This window comes from Mastigoproctus giganteus, chromosome 3 (assembly GCF_048544385.1).
Source record: "Mastigoproctus giganteus isolate SK-2022 chromosome 3, ASM4854438v1, whole genome shotgun sequence".
Taxonomy (NCBI): Eukaryota; Metazoa; Arthropoda; class Arachnida; order Uropygi; family Thelyphonidae; genus Mastigoproctus; species Mastigoproctus giganteus.
In genome coordinates this window covers 25,339,751-25,358,826 of record NC_143577.1, presented here as the reverse complement: position 1 = coordinate 25,358,826, position 19,076 = coordinate 25,339,751, and the positions used below count along the sequence as shown (strand labels likewise).

General features: G+C 37.9%; 1 protein-coding gene across 1 annotated transcript in view; it reads left to right on the top strand.

Annotated features, from left to right (window-relative positions):
• The window catches only part of LOC150087813 (phosphatidylserine lipase ABHD16A), a 227,562-nt gene that overhangs the window by 42,068 nt on the left and 166,418 nt on the right, over positions 1–19,076 (top strand). Inside the window, exon 5 of the mRNA XM_090370439.1 lies at positions 16,494–16,579. Within this exon, the coding sequence (XP_090226565.1) occupies positions 16,494–16,579 (86 nt within the window). The remainder of the gene's footprint in view (positions 1–16,493; positions 16,580–19,076) is intronic.

Sequence of the window (19,076 nt, the reverse complement as noted above, 5' to 3'; positions counted from 1 at the left end):
AGTAATACGCTTCACTGTTTCTATTTAATAGTTTCTATTCAAATACTATTGATATTTAATTTATTGATTTTATTAATTTAAACTACCATGCCCCAGACTAGAGCAGCAAAGCAATGGGCACAAAGTGGCAGGAGTGCTGTGACTCGGGGGAGAACTGAGGGGGGCAATTCTCCAACGCATCACAGCCTAAAAAAATGTGCAACTTGTGAAATGTTTGCCGAACTCTCTGGAACGGAACATGATATTGCCATGGGGGATGTCTTTGTGTGTGTGTGCGATGTAAGGAGTGTAAGGAAATCAGGCGACAACTCAGCGTTGTTATGGGCCTATATGAGAGTTTGAAGGACAGGGTGGATGCCCTCGAAAGATCTAAATTGAGGGGCCCATCAGGCTCTTAGCTGCCCACATCAACGCCAGAGCTTGCACTTGGTCATCACGCAACACAGCGGCAACCCCTAAGGCAGAATGCGCTGGTCCCACAGGAACTAGTAGTTGTTGGTGACTTTATTGTCAGGGAAACGGGAAACATGCTTTGTAAAAAGGATAGGTGGAACAGGACCAGGGTATGTCTGCCAGGGGCAAAGGTTGATGACGTTGTAGAGCGGATATCATCTTTTAAGGGCACAAAAGGTGATATAGTTGTACACGTTGGCACTAATGATATTAAGAGTAGGAGACCGGCGGAATTACTCAACAAGTACAGGTCACTGTTGAAAAAAAGCCGTGAAATAGGGTTGAATTTGAAAGTGTCTGCAATTCTGCCCAGACACGATAGGAGGGAGTACATGATGAGAGCCTTGTCGATCAATTCGGCCCTGGAAAGATTGTGCAAGGCTCAAGGGGTAGAATTTTTTTCAGCCTGGACTGTACTTGTTAACAGGAGAGATTGCTTCTACAGGGATGGGATACACTTAAATAGAAAGGGTGCAAGAATATTTGCTGATGCTATCGAGGCAGTGTTAGGTGGGTCGGAAAACTGCTAGTTTGGGGGGATACAAAGACTAATAGTTTAACAGTAACCGCAGGCAGAGGTGAAGGTGATTCTTGCACAACTTCTATTAGAATAAGAAGCGACCTGGAGCGAGGGGTGTTGGGGGTTTCAGGGACGGATGGCAGTCATCATGGAATAGTTGGGTATATGGGATGTGTTAGGGTAACAAGGAATAGGCATAGGAGCATGTATGCTTGCATGTATACCAATGCTAGAAGTATAGTAAATAAATTTGATGAATTTGAAGTGTTGGTCAAGACATCAAAGGCGGATATTGTTGGGATAGCAGAGACGTGGTGTCACAAAGATATAAGGAATGCAGAACTGGAATTTGGGGAGTACAATGTGTACAGAAAGGATAGACAGGGCAGAAAGGGAGGGGGTGTTATGCTGTTAATTAAGAAAAACATAAAATCAAAGGAAGTGCACCCAGTTAATATAGATGAACAGTGCTCTGTTGAGTCAGTTTGGTGTGAGATAAGCACTGCGAAAGGAAAAATAAGAGTAGGAGTGTGTTATAGGCCTAATGCCTTGAATGAGTACAATGAACAATTGTACAGAGAAATAGAGTGGGCCAGTAAATCAGAATGTCTTATAATGGGGGATTTTAACTTCCCAGATATTGACTGGAACTTGTGGGTTGGTCACTCACACACTAGTCAGACTTTTGTGGATTTATTGGATGATTGTTTTCTGCAGCAGCATGTTCGAGAGGCAACCAGAGAAAGTAACACTCTTGATCTGGTTATCAGCAGTGATCATTCGTGTATTAAGAATTGGCAGATAAAGGAACCACTAGGTGGCAGTGATCACAGTGTGCTGAAGTGGGATTTACTCAAAGAGGTAACTACCGTCAGGGGTAAAGGAAAGGGTTTTTGCTTCCGTAAAGGGGAGTACAGTGGTCTCAGATAGTTTTTAAGTTCTGTACAGTGGGATCAACTGACGATGTTACAAACAGTAAATTCTAAGTGGGAAGCATTCAAAGAATTAATCGTGGAAGCTACTAGACTTTATATACTGATTAAGAAATATCGTTCAAGGTTTAGGCCTAAATGGTTATCAAATGAACTAATGAGACTCGTGACGGAGATGGGATGCATATAAATTATCAGGTGACGCAGAAGCCTGTGGCAGATATAAGCTAGTCTGTAATCAGGTCACAAAGGAGGTTCGGCAGGCGAAGGCGGATTACGAGAAATCTTTGGCAAAAGATGCTAAGAAAAACAGCAAGGATTTCTTTACTTATATAAACTCTAAAAGGAAGGGGATGAATATGATTGGTCCACTTGACATCAATGGTTCGACTGTTGATGATCCTGCTCAGATAGCAAACAAACTGAATGAGTATTTTGCATCTACATTCACACGTGAGGAATTATTACAATTTGAAAATGGAAGAAGGTTATCAAATTGTAGCAGTGTGCTTAATGATTTTGTAATAACTGAGAGCAAAGTGGAGGAGAAATTGTTGAAGTTAAACACAAGAAAGGCACCTGGGGTGGATGGGATCTATCCAGTTATTTTAAAGGAGGCAGCAAAGCAACTAAGCAAACCCTTAGCCATAATTATGAGAGCATCCTTGGACTCAGGGGAGGTTCCCACGGACTGGAGATGTGCAAATGTGTCCCCAATTCACAAAGGTGGATCGAAGGGTGACATGAGTAATTACAGACCAGTTAGTTTAACTTCTGTTCCTGGTAAAATAATGGAGTCGCTGGTTAAAGATGCATTGCAGGATCATCTAGACAAGACTGCAGCAATAATTCAAACACAACATGGGTTTGTTAAGGGAAAGTCTTGTCTGACAAATTTGATTGGTTATTATGATGTGGTCACAAAGGAACTGGATGCAAAAAATAATTTTGATACCATATACTTGGATTTCAGGAAAGCTTTTGACACTGTTGCGCATGGAAGACTACTGTACAAATTGGAGCAGAATGGTATTAAGGGTAAGTTGCTACAATGGATAAAAGGATGGTTAAGTGGGAGAAGACAGAGGGTGGTAATCAATGGGTGCTGCTCTTCGTGGACTAATGTTATTAGTGGAGTCCCACAGGGTTCGGTGTTGGGTCCACTGTTGTTTTGTGTATTTATCAATGATATTGATGAAGGTATATCAGGCTTAATGTCAAAGTTTGCAGATGACACAAAGGTTGGCAGGGTTGTTAATGACAGTAATGGCAGTGTGCTACTGCAACAGGATCTAGAAAATTTGGGCAGATGGGCTAAGAAGTGGCAACTGAAGTTCAACCTTGACGAATGCAAAGTACTGCATATGGGTAGAAGTAACCCCAGAGAAACGTACCAACTGTGTGGTACTACACTTAAGGTGGTAGAAAATGAAAAAGACCTGGGAGTAATTGTGCAGTCAGATATGAAGTTTTCTGAGCAGTGCAGACAGGCTGCTAGGGCAGGTCATGGGGTTTTGTCAATGATATATAGGAATTTTGCTAGCAGGGAAAAGGAGGTGATTGTCCCTCTGTATAAGGCAATGGTCAGGCCACGCCTTGAGTACTGCGTACAGGTCTGGAGGCCTCATTTTAGGAAGGATGTAGATTTGCTTGAGCGTGTACAGAGAAGAGCAACACGATTGGTGAGGGGAATGAAGGGATTCTCTTACCAAGAGAGGCTTAAGTTCTGCAAATTGCAGTGGCTGGAGACTAGGCACCTGCACGTTGATCTGATTGAGGTCTATAAGGCCTTGAATGGGTTGAGCACGCTGAATTCTGATGGGATCCTTCCACTTGTTCAGATTACCAACCTACGGGGACATAAGTTCAAATTAAGAAAGGACAGATGTAGAATAGATGTGCGGAAATTTGCCTTTAGCCAGCGGGTGGTTAATTGCTGGAACAAACTTCCATCTGTCGTTGTGGAAGTTGATAGGTTAAATAAATTTAAGGAGGAACTGGACAGGCATTTGGAGGGAATGGTGTGATTTTTTTTGGCTGATGCTGCATAAGCTCCTACACTTGCTTTCTTGCATCATGTGCCACTACTACTACTACTACCTATTGCTAAAATAAGTATTTTGTTATGAATTACCTAATGCAGATGGTATTGACTTAAAAAAACATTTAGTTGGAGGTTTATGAGTCTGTAAATGATTAACTTTAAATATGATAGATTAAAACAGTTGTCACAAAAAAGTAGAAATGTATGAGTGGTTTAATATTATAAATCAAGAAGTGCAAAATTTGATATGCATGCTGTAACATCGTTCAAGAGTGGGTTTATTATTATTATTTTTTTTTTCCAGAAAAAGAACTGGTAAGAAATGCACCTAATATTGGAAAACCCTCTGATAATAGTATTATCAGAGGGTTTTACTGCATCATAATATGCAGTACCATAGTTTGGTACTGCATATTATGATGCAGTACCAAACTATGAAGATAAATTTTTAAATTATAAATATAAAATTTATTATAGGAGACAAAATATCATTTACAGTGGATTTAGCAGTACTCTGGTGAAAAATATTAGAGAATCATATCTTGTGAAAATGATGTTTGTTAGATATGATGACATATCTAACAAACATCATTTTGTCAGATATGTCATCTGGAATCATACTGCAGTTACAGCATGAATTTGTTAAGGAGCAATCTTGTCTGACCAGTCTTATAGGATATTATGATGCAGTGCCAAAGGAACTGGATGCAAAACATAATTTTGATATCATATTGCTTGGATTTCAGGAAAACTTTTGATACTGTTGCACATAAAAGGTTGCTGTACAAATTGGAGCAGTGTTGCCTTAAGGGCAAGTTGCTGCTGTGGATAAAGGGATGGTTAAGTGGGAGAAGGCAGAGAGTGGTTATTAATGGACACTGCTCTTAATGGACTAATGTTATTAGGTGAATCACCCAGGGTTCAGATCTGCGCCCATTGTTTTTTCTCTGTTTATTAATGATATTGGTAAATAAAATAAAATGAAATGTCTTTATTGCTGCTAAGTATGGTACATGTACTAGTACAGGAGTGGCAAACTTTTTTTTTTAAGGGTGCGTGGCAAAATTGGATAAATCTTTTAAAAAAGTACTCTTGCATGCCCCTCGGAATTTTTCACATGCCCCTCGGAAGGCGATATTCAAGACATTTAATCACACAAATTTGTCACAATTTTCGTCAGTATGTATCACCACTCCAATTTCAAACAAATCACTGGATGAATACAGCTATTTACAGAATGGTGTGACATCACTAAATGCCTGACAGAAAGAATGAGCGTGTGCAGGTCACAACTGAAAGTAGATTCCCGGAGTGATGTTGTTTCAAAGTTTGAATTTTTTTTGGAATGCTCTGAATTCCACGTGCCCAAAAAATTATATGCATGCAACTTTGGGCATGCATACCATAGGTTTGCCACCCCTAATAATATTCATCATGGCCAGGAATTTTACATCAGGCTTAATGTCTAAGTCTACAAATGATAAAAAGGTTGGCAGAATTGCTAATGACAGCAGTGAAGTTATCCTGCTGCAACAAGATCTAGAAAAGTTAGGCAGATGGACTGAGAAATGGCAATTGAAGTTTAACATTGACAAATGCAAAGTGCAGGTAGTTCTCGACTTGTACAAGTTAATTCGTTCCTAGCACATGCTCGTAAGCGGGAATTTATTTCCCATAGACATAAGGTTAAAAATAGGGGTTACGTTCTCAACAATGAAATTAGCTAATTAGTTTATGTTTAAACAATGATTGATTTATCAAAATAAATGAAAATGTAGCCTGTAAAATCAAGCAAATTATAATAATAGAGAAATTATTTATGACTTACAAATGTTAAAGAATGTTTATTCTTTGTCATCATCGACTAAATGCACTCGTTGATCACACATTATTGGCTTGGCACTCGTTGGTTTGTTGTACAAGGAGTTGTCTTCTTCAGAAATGTTTCAAGAGGCATTTGTTTCCAAGATAATCTTCTCTTTTATTATAAATTTCACGAGTGTATTCATAAGCATTTTTTAACGGCACACACACAAATTACAACTAACACGATTCGCATGGAGTAACAAGTTTACGAAGCTTAAAAAAAAGAGAATGAAGAGAAGATTCTGAAAATTTATGTTTTTTATACGATTGAAGATTTCAGTAAAGGGAAAACACATTTCACCACGAAAAATTAAAAAACCACACAATTCTGGCTATCGGTATTTGCGAAAATACCGATAGCTGGAGTCGCAAATACCGATATCAAGAAAATCGAGTTTACTACCCATTTATAATTGCTTGCAGTAACAGAAAAGCCCAATAAACCAGAAAGTGCAAATTGTTTTTATTGTTTTATGGTCGTGACCTCCAGAAATGTGCTTTAGAAAAATATCACAACGGCTTTTAAAATTGATTCTTATAACGGAACATATGATAACGATGAAAGGGTAGTGCATTTTAATGATTTGAATTGGTAACTAATACAATTTACGAACCACGCTCACGACCTTTTATATGGCCTTAAGATCACGCTCGTGACCTTAAAAATGATATTTTAGGGAGATAAATAGCTTAGTTATACAGCGAAAATTTCAACTTCCGATATCTTGAAATGAATTACCAAAAAAAAAAACAATGTGTTATTGGTTTCACATACGATATTTTAATAATATGATGGTGTCTCTGGAACTGATTAATATTGTAAAGCGGGGTACACTGTATTGTATAGCTATGCACGTGGTTTGGAATGCGGTATTTATGAATGTTTAATATTCATTTTTTGCAATTAATGTTCATATTTTTGATTTTATTGATACTTGATACTTGGGGAAAAAACTCGTAAAGCAAAAACTGCGTGTACTGCATATGGGTAGCAATAACCCCAGATTAACATACCTACGCTCTGGATAGTGAAAAATAAAAAACACCTGGGGGTAATTGTGCAGTCAGATAGTTCTCTGGGTAGTGTAGACAGGCTGCCAGGATAGCTCATGGAGTTTTGACAGTCATATACAGGAGCTTTGTGAGCAGGGATAGGGAATGGATGATTATCCCATAATACAAGGTGGTTAAATTTATTGCCTTCAACAGAAAAAGAAGCCTCGAAAGTAATAAGCCCAGGCGTGACACATCTGACCTTATTGGTAGTATCTGTGACGGCCACGAACCTGATGATGACATATATTAATCTAGCCACGCTCGATATTATGACGTCAGGAAAATTAAAAGACAGAAAATAAACATACTTGGATTGAGTGAATCAAAGTGAAAGGAAATGGGTGTAGAGAGTTACAAGGAGACTGTTACCCATATCATTCTGAGGGTGATGTAGCGAGGAAGGGTGTAGTCATCATTATAGACCACAGGATTAAGGAAAGCCTACTGGAGGTGAATAATATCAGTGACAGACTCATGTCAGTTAAACTGCAAATGAACGACAGCAAAACATTGAAGATAGTACAATGCCATGCACCGCAAACTGGTTGTGAAGAAATGAGGAAGCTGGAGTTTGAGGACAAGCTCGAAAAGAACATCACAGGTGAGATAGTCATCACAGATGATCTGAATACAAAAGTGGGAGTGGAGAGGTAAGGACTAGAATACGTTATGAGTCTGCATGGTTGGGGACCTAGGAATGATGATGGTGACAGGCTGTTGGATTTCTGTTTACAGAGAAGCTTGGTCGTAGGAACAAGAATAGACAGAGTCACAAAGTGACAAGATACGGTTGGGGGCAGTCAATAGGAATCCCTCCTTGACTATATGCTCGTGGATAAGGGATGACACAGAAGACTAGTGGATGTCAAGGTCATTCCAGCGTCTCCCTGGGTAGTGAACACAGGTTAGTTGTTGGAGTTTTAAGATTCCCTAAATTGAAGAGGATCAAAATAACAAGAGAGAGAAAACTACAGGTGTGGAAGTTGAAAGAAGAGGAAAAAAGGGGCGATGTTCAGAGAAGAGGTCAGGAAGGTTATACCTAAGACGGTGGTGACTCAGAATGGAATGGGTCGTGGACTCGAGAATGGAAAGCATTCAAAGACTGAATAGTAGAACGGACAGAGCAGGTATGTGGAAGGACAAGAAATAGAAGGAGATGGAAAGAAATCCCAAAGTGGAATGAGAGGACGAGAGACTGTGAAAAACAAGAATAATGCATTCAGGACCTACTTCCAGAACAGAAATGATGAGAATAAGGAGAGATATGAAACCATGAAGAGAGTGGCCAAGAGGATAGTTAACGAGGAGAGAAGTCTTTGGTTGGAAGAATGGAGTGAAACTCTGTGACAAGATACTGTCGGTAATAAAAAGATTCTGTATGGTATGGTGAGGAATAGAAGAGATGGTGAGCAGAGCAAATACTTGATGTCACATGTGAGTAAGCTGTAAGAGAGTGTTAGAGTGGAAGATAAGAGGAATGATTGAAAATAGGATGGCTGAGAAACAGTATGGCTTGGCAGATTGATGGTGGTTCTAATTTTCTTTATCAGACAGCTGATGGAAAAATGTTATGAACACAATAAAGAATTATGGATGGCATTTTTTTATGTTAAGAAAGCATTTGATTAAAAGACAAAAAATGAACATACTTGGATTGAGTGAATCAAAGTGGAAAGGAAATTGGTGTGGAGAGTTACAATAGATAGAGGAACATCTTGTGGAAAGAATTGAGAATATGTACACCAACACAGTGAGCAAAGTAAGAACAGTGATGGGGTTGATGGAGAGCTTTGAAATAACATCCGGTTTGAGGCAAGGAGGCATCCGGCACCTCTACTGTTCATAGCTGTCATGAATGATGTGCAATGTAGAGTGGCGAAACAACTTGGACAAGACCAGATGAGTCATGCTTTTTGCAGATGACCCCCTCATATTGGGAGAGAGAGCAGGGAAAAAGTGCACTGGCAAGTTGATATGTGTGCTATTATGGCCAATTAATTTGGACTGGTTTTCGGTCAGGAGAAGAGTGAAGTAATGGTTCTAAAGAGGAGTGGTGAGCCTGACGGATACATTACAATGGTAGGGAAAGAGCTAAAAATGGTTAACAACTTGATGTATCTAGGAAGCACCATTACAAAGACTGGAGTGATAGATGAAGAAATAAGTAGGAAGGGTACAAGTGGGCGGGATTTTCTATAGGCAGACACGAGATCTGATCTGAAGTGTAAGAAAGCTATATATTAGCCCTATTACATACCAATCGTGACATATGTTTCTGAAACTTGGACTATGAGGAAAAAGGATGAATGCAGAGGGCAGAAATGCGATTGGTGAGGAGCATAGCTGGAAAGGCAAGACAAAAAATGAGGAATGATGTGATTAGGGAGAGAATTCAGGTTGAAAAACTCCAGAATAGGATCGAAAGGTCTCATTTGAAATGGTTTGGGCTTGTCAAGAGGATGAACAAGAGGCATTTGCCAAGAAGAATGTTTGATTTACAATTAAGGGACAAAAGACCAAAGGAGAGACCAAGAATGAGGTGGCAGGACATGATAAAGACTGATGTCATTAAGAGGGGAGGAAACTGGAGTGAAATCAATGACGGAGAGAAGTACGTGGACAGGTCATGGTGGCGAGGCTTTGTACATCGACCCTTGGAACAGCGGAATGATGACAAGCTGGTGGTTAGGCTCCAACTTGCATGCAGGTCTGGGAGCCTCATTTTAGAAAGGACATGGATCTGCTGTAATGAGTGCAGAGAAGGGCAACATGATTGGAGAGGAGAACAAAGGGGTAGTCTTACCAAGAAAGGCTTCAGCCCTTCAAATTATAGCATCTAGACTGGGCATTAGTGATGCGATCTGATTGAGGTAGTTAAGCTTTGGATGGATTGAGCAAGCTCCAATGCTGATGATATTCTTCCTCTTGCTCAGACCATACATATGAGGTGGTATAAATTCAAGTTGAGGAAGGATGGTTGCTGGATAGAGGTGTGGAAGTTTACCTTCAGGCAGTGGGTGGTTGTTGGAACAAGCTTCCACCTGTTGTTGTGGAAGTAGGTAGTTCAGGTGGAAGAACTACCTACTTCCATAACAACAGGTGGTATTTGTCTCTAGTTCTTCCTTGAATTTATTCAAGGAAGAACTAGACAAATTATTGGAAGCAATGAACAGGTGATGTGAGATTTTTGACGTTAAAAACGTCTTTACCAGCATTATTTGGAAAAAAGCATTACGTTACCTAGAAATTGTTATATAAAATCGTCACAAAACCCGATGCGCATGCGTTGTACTTGACGTTAAAAATGTCTTTTCTTGGGTGCATGCGTTGTACTTGTTGCATGCAGCGATGCAACAAGTACAATACATGCACCCAAGAAAACTCAATTGAACGCAACAAGTTGCAGTGACATAACAAGTACAATTGAGCAGTGATGCGCTATGTTATACCATTATATCAGCATAATGATTAATACGTGAGTGACTGTACCAAAATCTATAGTCCAGAATTCGAAGGAATATCATGAAAGAAAGAAAGAAAGGAAAGTTGGACAGAAATGTGGATCCAGATGAAATTGAACAACGTTTCGCTGTGCCTGGAACTTCTGAAACTGCCCACAAGAAAAATCAAGCTCAAAAGATGAACGAATATCGTGAACGGAAGAAAAGGAAATTAGAAATTCAAACTATTCCACAGAGTTTTACTATGCCTGATACTTATCAGGAATCTAAAACTCCAGCAGAACGAATGAAGGAATATCGTGCACGAAAAAAAGTGAAATTAGAAATGGCTAATAATGAGATTCTTGATTACATCCCTATAGTATCTACACGAGCTGACATTGAGTTTGAAAACTAGTGTACAAAAACCCATTTGGATTTAGTTGTAATGTTTGTGATCGTTTATGGTTTAAATTAGATTTGAAACCATTTCCAACAACTTCATATGAATGACTTCAAAATGAATTTCCTTTACAAGAAGTGAATACTTTCATGACATGTAATACATGTCATACTTCGGTACCAACTATGGTCACGTCAAATGGATTTATATATCCAACATATCCTACTGAATTGCCTCCACTTGATGTTGTAACTGAGCATTTGATATCACCATGATTACCCTTAATGCAAATTCATCATTTACGTTATGAACGTGGACAATATGGGAGCATTGGACAAGTAATAATCCTGTGATCACGGAATGGAATTTTCATTCCTGTGATCATGACCTACAGTCGAAAAGCATTGTCACCTTCAGGAAGGAAAATCATTTGCAATATCTTCATTAATTTCTTTTATTAATTTTTAATTGCATTCAAATTGTTTTTTTATTTTGTTCAATTGCGGTTATTAATTGTTTTCAAGTTATTTTTTAATGTAATGTAATATTTTCGTTTTTTTTTTAATGGTTTTCAACTTAATATAATGTTATATTCGTTTTAATTTCTGGAGAGTATCATATGGAAGTGTCTTACATATCATATGGAAGTATGATATGTGTTTTACATATCATACATTTTACCTATCATATATTGAGGTAAACTTCTCTTATCCTTTTTACTAATATTGATATCAACATAGAACATATTGAGCAGTCACATCTCTGGTTTGTACTATAGAAGAAAATAGTGAAAATATGGTTACAGTTAAATTCAACTTTGTATAAATTCTACGTAAATTCTATGGCATAAAAGTGAGTGACGATTTCTTGGGGACAAATGATGATAGTGAACAGGAACATTCAGACGAAATTATGGAACCTGTCAACAATGATGATGAACTATTATTAATTCAACAACAAACATTATTATGGTCTGAAGATAAATATTTATGTATAAGCACCAGGTCAGAAACCATCTCCAAATTTCATATTTGATGTACATGCAGAAGAACTTTCTTTTCCAGCTATATATTTGGAACATGCACGAAAATTTTAAAAATGGATTAAAAATTACTCCCATTATGATGGCATCGAGTGAAATTTGTAGATATGATCATCGTGGAGTAACTCCCCAACATTTGCTTTATGTGGCAATGAAAATTATGCGAATGCGTACCGCAGAAAATTTGCAAATTGCATTTAAATTAGTAGGAATAACAGCTAACATTACTCATTCTATATTGGAATCGAAAGAATTTATAAACAAGTCATTAGAGTCTAACTTGGCATTTCTCAAATCAATTCCCAATTCAGCATATTTTTGGAGTCAACGTAAATGAGATGTGTTTGCCCTGATTCATCAATTAGGAAAACCTACAATGTTCTTGACGTTGAGTGTGTGTGAACCAACATGGCCCATATTACTGTGTATGTTATACAAATTCAGATATAAACGAGAAATTACAGCTAACAAAGTTGTGGATCTGCCTTACATGGAAAGAGCTACATTCATAAATGAAGACCCTGTTATGTGTGCCGTATACTTTAATAAAATTGTATACTCAAAATTTAAAAATCAAAAACCTATAGTCCTTTTGGGAAATATTATGTTGTGAATTTCTTTAAATGCATAGGAATGGCTGTGTAGCAATTAATTTTCTTTTTTTCTTTGAGTGAGTCAGTGTGGTAAGAAAGACCACTTATTTTTCAGGGTTAGGCCTGGGAACCTGACTGAGCTTTCATATTGGAGAGGATGGCCATGCAGTCCGATTGTCAGATATCTTTGCATGTGAATTATCAAGAGTGTTTTGCTTTTAGTTGTAAAAAAAGTAAAGTAAAGTGCAGCCATTATCAACCCACTGCAGGATGGAAGCCTCCTCAACAATTCATGTTGAGGGAAATGGACCATAATCTACCACGCTGGTCCAGTGCGGGTTGGCAGATCAACCGTATTCAGCAGTTAGGGGTTTGAACCCCGGTCTACTCAAAGAGCGTGTGCTACTGCACTCCCGCTCCTGCCCACTCGGCTACGGAGTTGTGCTTATCATCAACTTATAAATTGAAGCCTATTTTTAAGAAATAGTGATATAAATGCCTATAATACAGAAGCTTTAGTTGCAGATGAAACGCATGAAGTGGTTACACAATATTTATACCAAGGATATCATTGTGAAGAACAATTAGCAAGTATGCGAAATAAAAATTCATAAAATGTCAGTGACTGAAGCTGCAGGACTTCCATACATCCACCATTACTGAAAGGAAAACCATACATGATTACTACAAATATAGATGTGGTCGCTGGATTGGTAAATGATTCAATCAGTACTTTAGTATATTTTAAATTTTATATCAAAATTCAATATTATATCAATTTTATATCATCATTATATTTTGATGGAACAGTTAAACGAGTATGGATGAAATTTCCTGAGTCAGAAATAGGACATAACCTTCAATCTCATTATAAACAATATGCGAAAGATAAACATTTACCTAGTCCTTCCTTACCTGTTATAAAACAACTACGATTCCATTCAAGTGACAGAGAAGAAAAACGTATGGGATGCATATAAATTATAAGGCTACACAGAAGCCAATGGCAGATATAAACTAGTCTGCAATCAAGTCACAAAGGAGATTAGGCAAGTGAAGGCAGGGTACAAGAAATCTTTCGCAAAGGATGCAAAGAAACACAGCAAAGAGTTCTTTACTTATGTAAACCCCCTAGAAGGAAAGGGATGAATCAGATTGGACCACTTAACATAGTTGGTTGTTGTTGTTGTTATTTGGTTTTTAGGAGCATTAGCAACTAAGGCTATATTGCTCCGGGGATATGCGGTGGTCATTCCCTGACCTTTCCGCATCCTCCATATTTGGTGGTGACGGGCTCGAACCCCGGTCTAATCAAGAAGTGTGTGCTACGCACTGCTGCTCCTTCTCCCTGGCTACGGAGGCGCCTTTAACATAGTTGGGTTGACTATTGATGATCATGCTCAGGTAACTGATAAACTGAATGAGTATTTTGCATCTACATACACACATGAGGAGTTATTCAATGAGGAGAGTACCAGAAGTTTATCAAACTCTAACAGGGAGCTAAGTGATTTTGTAATAACCGAGAGCAAAGTGGAGGAGAAATTGTTGAAGTTAAACGTAAGGAAAGCACCTGTGGTGGACGGGATCTATCCATTTATATTAAAGGAGGCAGCAAAGGAAGTAAGCAAATCCTTAGCCATAATTATGAGAGCTTCCTTGGACTCAGGGTTGTCCCCCCACAGACTGGTGATGTGCAAGTGTATCCCCAATCCACAAACTGGGAGCAAAGGGTAACATGAGTAATTACAGACCTGTAAGTTTAACTTCTGTTCTGGGCAAAATAATGGAGTCACTGGTTAAAGATGCATTGCAGGATCATCTGGACAAGACTGCAGTAATAGTTCAGATACAGTTGGGTTTGTTAAGGGGAAGTCTTGTCTGACCAATTTGATTGGATACTATGATGTAGTCAAAAAGGAACTGAATGCCAAAAATAATTTTGATATCATATACTTGTATTTCAGGAAAGCTTTTGATACTGTTGCACATGGAAGACTGCTGTACAAATTGGAGAGGTATGGCATTAAGGGTAAGTTACTACAATGGATAAAGGGATGGTTCAGTGGGAGACAACAGAGAGTGGTAATCAATGGACAGAGCTCTTTGTGGACTAATTTTATTAGTGGAGTTCTTCAGGGTTCAGTGTTGGACCCATTGTTGTTTTGCATATTTATCATTGATATTGATGAAAGTATATCGGGTTTAATGTCCAAGTTTGCAGATAATACCAAGAGGTTGGCAGGGTTGTTAATGACAGTATGCTACTCCAACTTTATGTAGATAAGTTGGGAAAATGGGCTGAGAAGTGGCAACTGGAGTTTAACATTGACAAATGCAAAGTACTGCATATGGGTAGCAATAACCGAAGAGAAACGTACCAACTGGGTGGTACTACCCTCAGGGAAGTGGAAAGTGAAAAAGACCTGGGGGTAATTGTGCAGCCAAAATGAAGTTCGCTGAACAGTGCAGACGAGCTGCCAGGGCAGGTCATGGAGTCTTGTCAATGATATATAGGAATTTTGCTAGCAGGGACAGGGAGGTGATAATCCCGTTATACAAGGCAATGGTCAGGCCACACCTAGAGTACTGTGTATAGGTCTGGAGGCCTCATTTTAGGAAGGATGTAGAGTTGCTAGAACGAGTACAAAGAAGGGCAACAAGATTGGTGAGGGGAACAAAGGGGTGCTCTTACCAAGAAAGGCTTAAGTTCTGCAAATTGCACCACCTGGAGAGTAGGCACCTGCAAGGTGATCTGATTGAGGTGTATAAGGCCTTGAATGGGTTGAGCAAGCTGAATGCTGATGGGATTCTTCCTCTTGCTCAGACTAAGAACCTGAGGGGGCACAGTTTCAAATTGAGGAAAGATAGTTGTAGAATAGATGTGAGGAAATTTGTCTTTAGCCAGCGGGTAATTGATTGGTGTTGACGTTGTTGTGGAAGCTAATTGCCTAAATAAATTTAAGGCTGAGCTGGACAGGCATTTGGAACGAACGGAGGGATGAAATGGGACGGGTTTTTTTTTTTTTTTTTTTGGCTGATGCTGCATAAGCTTGCTTTCTTGCATCGTATGCCTCTGCTAATGCTAATATCTGTTGGAAATTATATTTTCACTGCAATAATTGACTGTTATGTTGTCTTTTGTAGCCATAGTTCACAAATGAGATGTATCTGTGATATGGTTAAGTATTTAAGAGTGATTACAAAATATAATTTGTATGTTCCTGGCCTATTGGAGAACTTTGTAATTTACATCTGCACTTCAGTCCATGAACATGTGCAGTCATTTCGACTACAATCAATTTAGTAAATTATCCAATAGAATATTCAGTAATTTGCTGATTGTTTTGACTGGGGTGTATGCTATCGCTATCTGTGATTAAGATTACTATTTACGTTTAAAAATACTGACATTAAAATGCATGGCATCTTAAAGGTAAAAACTTTTGATAGTAAGTATGGGTTCAGTAGTGATAATATCCTTCATTTACTTCAAAAAAACTCCCAGCAATATTGCTCTGCTCTTTATTAGATATATTTTTTAAAGAACATTGTCAGAATGAAGAACAGGGTTATGAAGGGTTCCAGCAAGTTTTTTACTGCAGCAAAGCATTTCTATCTATAATTTAGCTGCATATTTTAATCAGAATATATGTTTAAAATATTTTTGACCATTTTAAGCAGTTATTTTTAAATTTTAAATAATCTGCAGTCTTGTAATTATGTATTTGAGAAGCACAAGTTTAGTGTCCCATTAAATCATGTTTTTAAAATAGGAGAGCTTTGATTTTTGTATCTCCCATTGCAAAGGTCAATAATTATGCCACTGTTTTCAAATTGCAAGCATTACATTTCATATTATTAATGGAATTCTATGTTATTATCTCTGACTTTGTGGTCAGAGATAATAACTTAGAATTCCATTAATAATATGAAATGTAATGCTTGTAAAGAGTATATTAAAGTTTAACTGATCTTAACTTTTTGTGGCTCACTTAGAATAATTCCTTAAGATATACCTGTGGACTTTGGCCCACCTATGATTAATGCTTGCCTAGTCCAAATAAGATAGTGAAATGCTTTATGCAAACAAGATGTATTGCCTTTAAGGTGAAGTGCTTATGAAAATGATTTTATATTACAGGTCTTGGTAGGTGTACTAATAATGATTATATGACATTCCTAACTATCTTGGAGGCTGCTCAGAAAAACTTAAGTAAAGATACAAAGGTAATGTTTTATATATATACAGTGGAACTTCTCTATTACAAACTTCTATTTAACGAATTTCTCTATATTACGAATTTTTTTGCAAAACATTGCACTTTGAAACGAAATTACATGTAAAATTAACCCCATATAGCGAAGTTTTAGTCTCTCTATAACGAATTTTTAAAAAAAATTAGTAAAAGCATTTTTGAAGATTTTCAAGCATTTACTGCTAAACAGCCGCTCAAATATACGGCCCCCTTCCCTCCGAATTGCGCATTAGCATCTGGAATTAATCATCCTTTTAGTGAATACTTGTGGCCATTGACGCCCGTAGGACGGTCTTTGTTTCATTTTCGTTACAGTTATAAAACCAAATGGGTTTCTTAAAAGTGGTCATAAACTTTACAATAAATAGGGTAGATTTGTAAATTGATGTTGGCTCAGGGGATAACGAAATTCACGGGGTAAACCTTTAGAATGCTGCAGCAGCAATACATAGAATGCTACCATAGTCAGATTTTAGTAATGCCTACTGAGGGACATTCGCTTCTCACCTCAACCGCACCATGTGACCTTCCTGTCAATCATTATATGATATGTCCGTTCTCATCTAACTGGATTTCCAGTAGATGGTTTTCGTGAATATTTTTTTTTTTTTTTAATTTCGTTCTTTTAGAACAATTTGTCATCAATCACATAGGCTATATGTTCTTGTATTTTTTTTTTTTTTTTCTGAAAAGTAACATACAGCATACATTAACCATATAAGGCCCCAGGGGCTATTCTTGAGGACTTGACTGAGTGACTTATCAGAAGTGTAATTTGTGAAGTTTGATTGAAATTTCTTTTTATTGATTTGTTACTTTTCAAGTTTTCTGTTGCACGAAGTGCATTGATTAGCTGCCCTACGTTCTCGACGTCTGGGGTGAGCGGTTAGGGGTTCATCCCCCTGACCAGCTAAACGGGTATTGAGTTGGTGGAGCAGAGAGAATTTAGTTTAAAATTGCATTTTGTGCCCTCAAGTTTTAAAGCTTTTGGGACCCCTACTCGTTTCACTTGAGTGGGGGGTGTTTTTAAATAAGTTTCTAAATAGATTTTTGGATTCTTGTGTTTTGAGTTGAAGTGTTGGGTCTTAAAGACTCTTGTATTATAAAGTTAAAGTTGTAAATAGTTGGCAATTATAGCCTTTTAATATGTCCGGTAGAAAGTCGAGCGCTGGCTCTCTTTCCAAGAAAAAAGCAGATAGTGATTCAGAAGTTTCAGAGAGTGAAAACTCTGAGGTTCGGGAAGAGGTGGAAGATATAGTTCTTGAAGAAGTGAAGCAAAAATCTGCTAGTACTGGGAAATCACAGGATACAGCTTGTAAAAGGAAAAAGCAGGGGATGTGGACACCAGAAAAGAAATTTCTGGTTTAGATAAAATAGTGAAGGCACGAGGGAGATTAAGGGCTCTCCTATTGCAAAGAGAACATCGGGTAACGGGCAATGTAGCAACCAAGATTATGGAAATATGGGATGATCTAGAAATGGCCATAGTAAAGTTGGAGATAGACTTACAAGTTAGTAGGGCTGAAAAGAAAGATATTCAAGAACAATATAAAAAGGAATATGTTACTGTGGTAAAAGAAAAGTGCGTTGCAAAACCCAGAGTGGCAATTATTACTACCAAGAACAGTAAACATAAATGCAGTGAAGATTTAAAAAAGATTTAATTAGAAAAGTGAGACCTGAATTACAGAATGTTCAAGTACAAAACTTAAGAGCTGTACAGGATAAGAAGATCGTCCTTGAAGAAGAGTCGAAAAAGGATATAGATATGCTCATTGATTGTCCAAAGTTTAAAGAACTAAAATTATGTGTGGATAAGGTAAAGAAGCGAAATCCTAAAGTTCTGATTTATGATGTGGAACTAGATGTGAATAAAGATGAGTTGAAAGAACAATTATGGATTAAGAACTTGAAAGATTATGGAGTAAACCAAGAAGTATTCCAAGAAAGTTTTAACGTGATATCTGTGAATAAAGCAAAGAGCGAGAATTTGAATAACTGGATAGTGCAGATAGCAGGTCCGGTCCATAAACAGTTGATTAGAAAAGGAAAAGTGTTTGTGAATTGGTCTGCCTGTCGGGTTCGTGACATTGTCACGGTGACCCAGTGTTACAGATGCATGGCTTTCGGCCACATTGCAAAGTTCTCTAAAATGAAAGCGTTTTGCGGATATTGTTCCACTGAAGGACATTCCTATAAAGATTGTGTGAATAAGGAAATGCGACCTTGTTGTATAAATTGCAAACGCAGAAAAGTACAAGCAGAACATAATGCTGTAGACCATACTTGTCCCGAGTATGAAAAGGCAATGGCCTTATGGCGGAAAAGAACAGATTATGATTAAAATTTGTTAAGTGATGTTGTCAGTGGTTATGGGTCTGTATATGGAGGTGCCGTGACTTGTCATTGGCCTGGTAGGTAAGGCTTTAATGAGATAGTGCTATGCTTGGAAAGAGACTCAGTGTGAG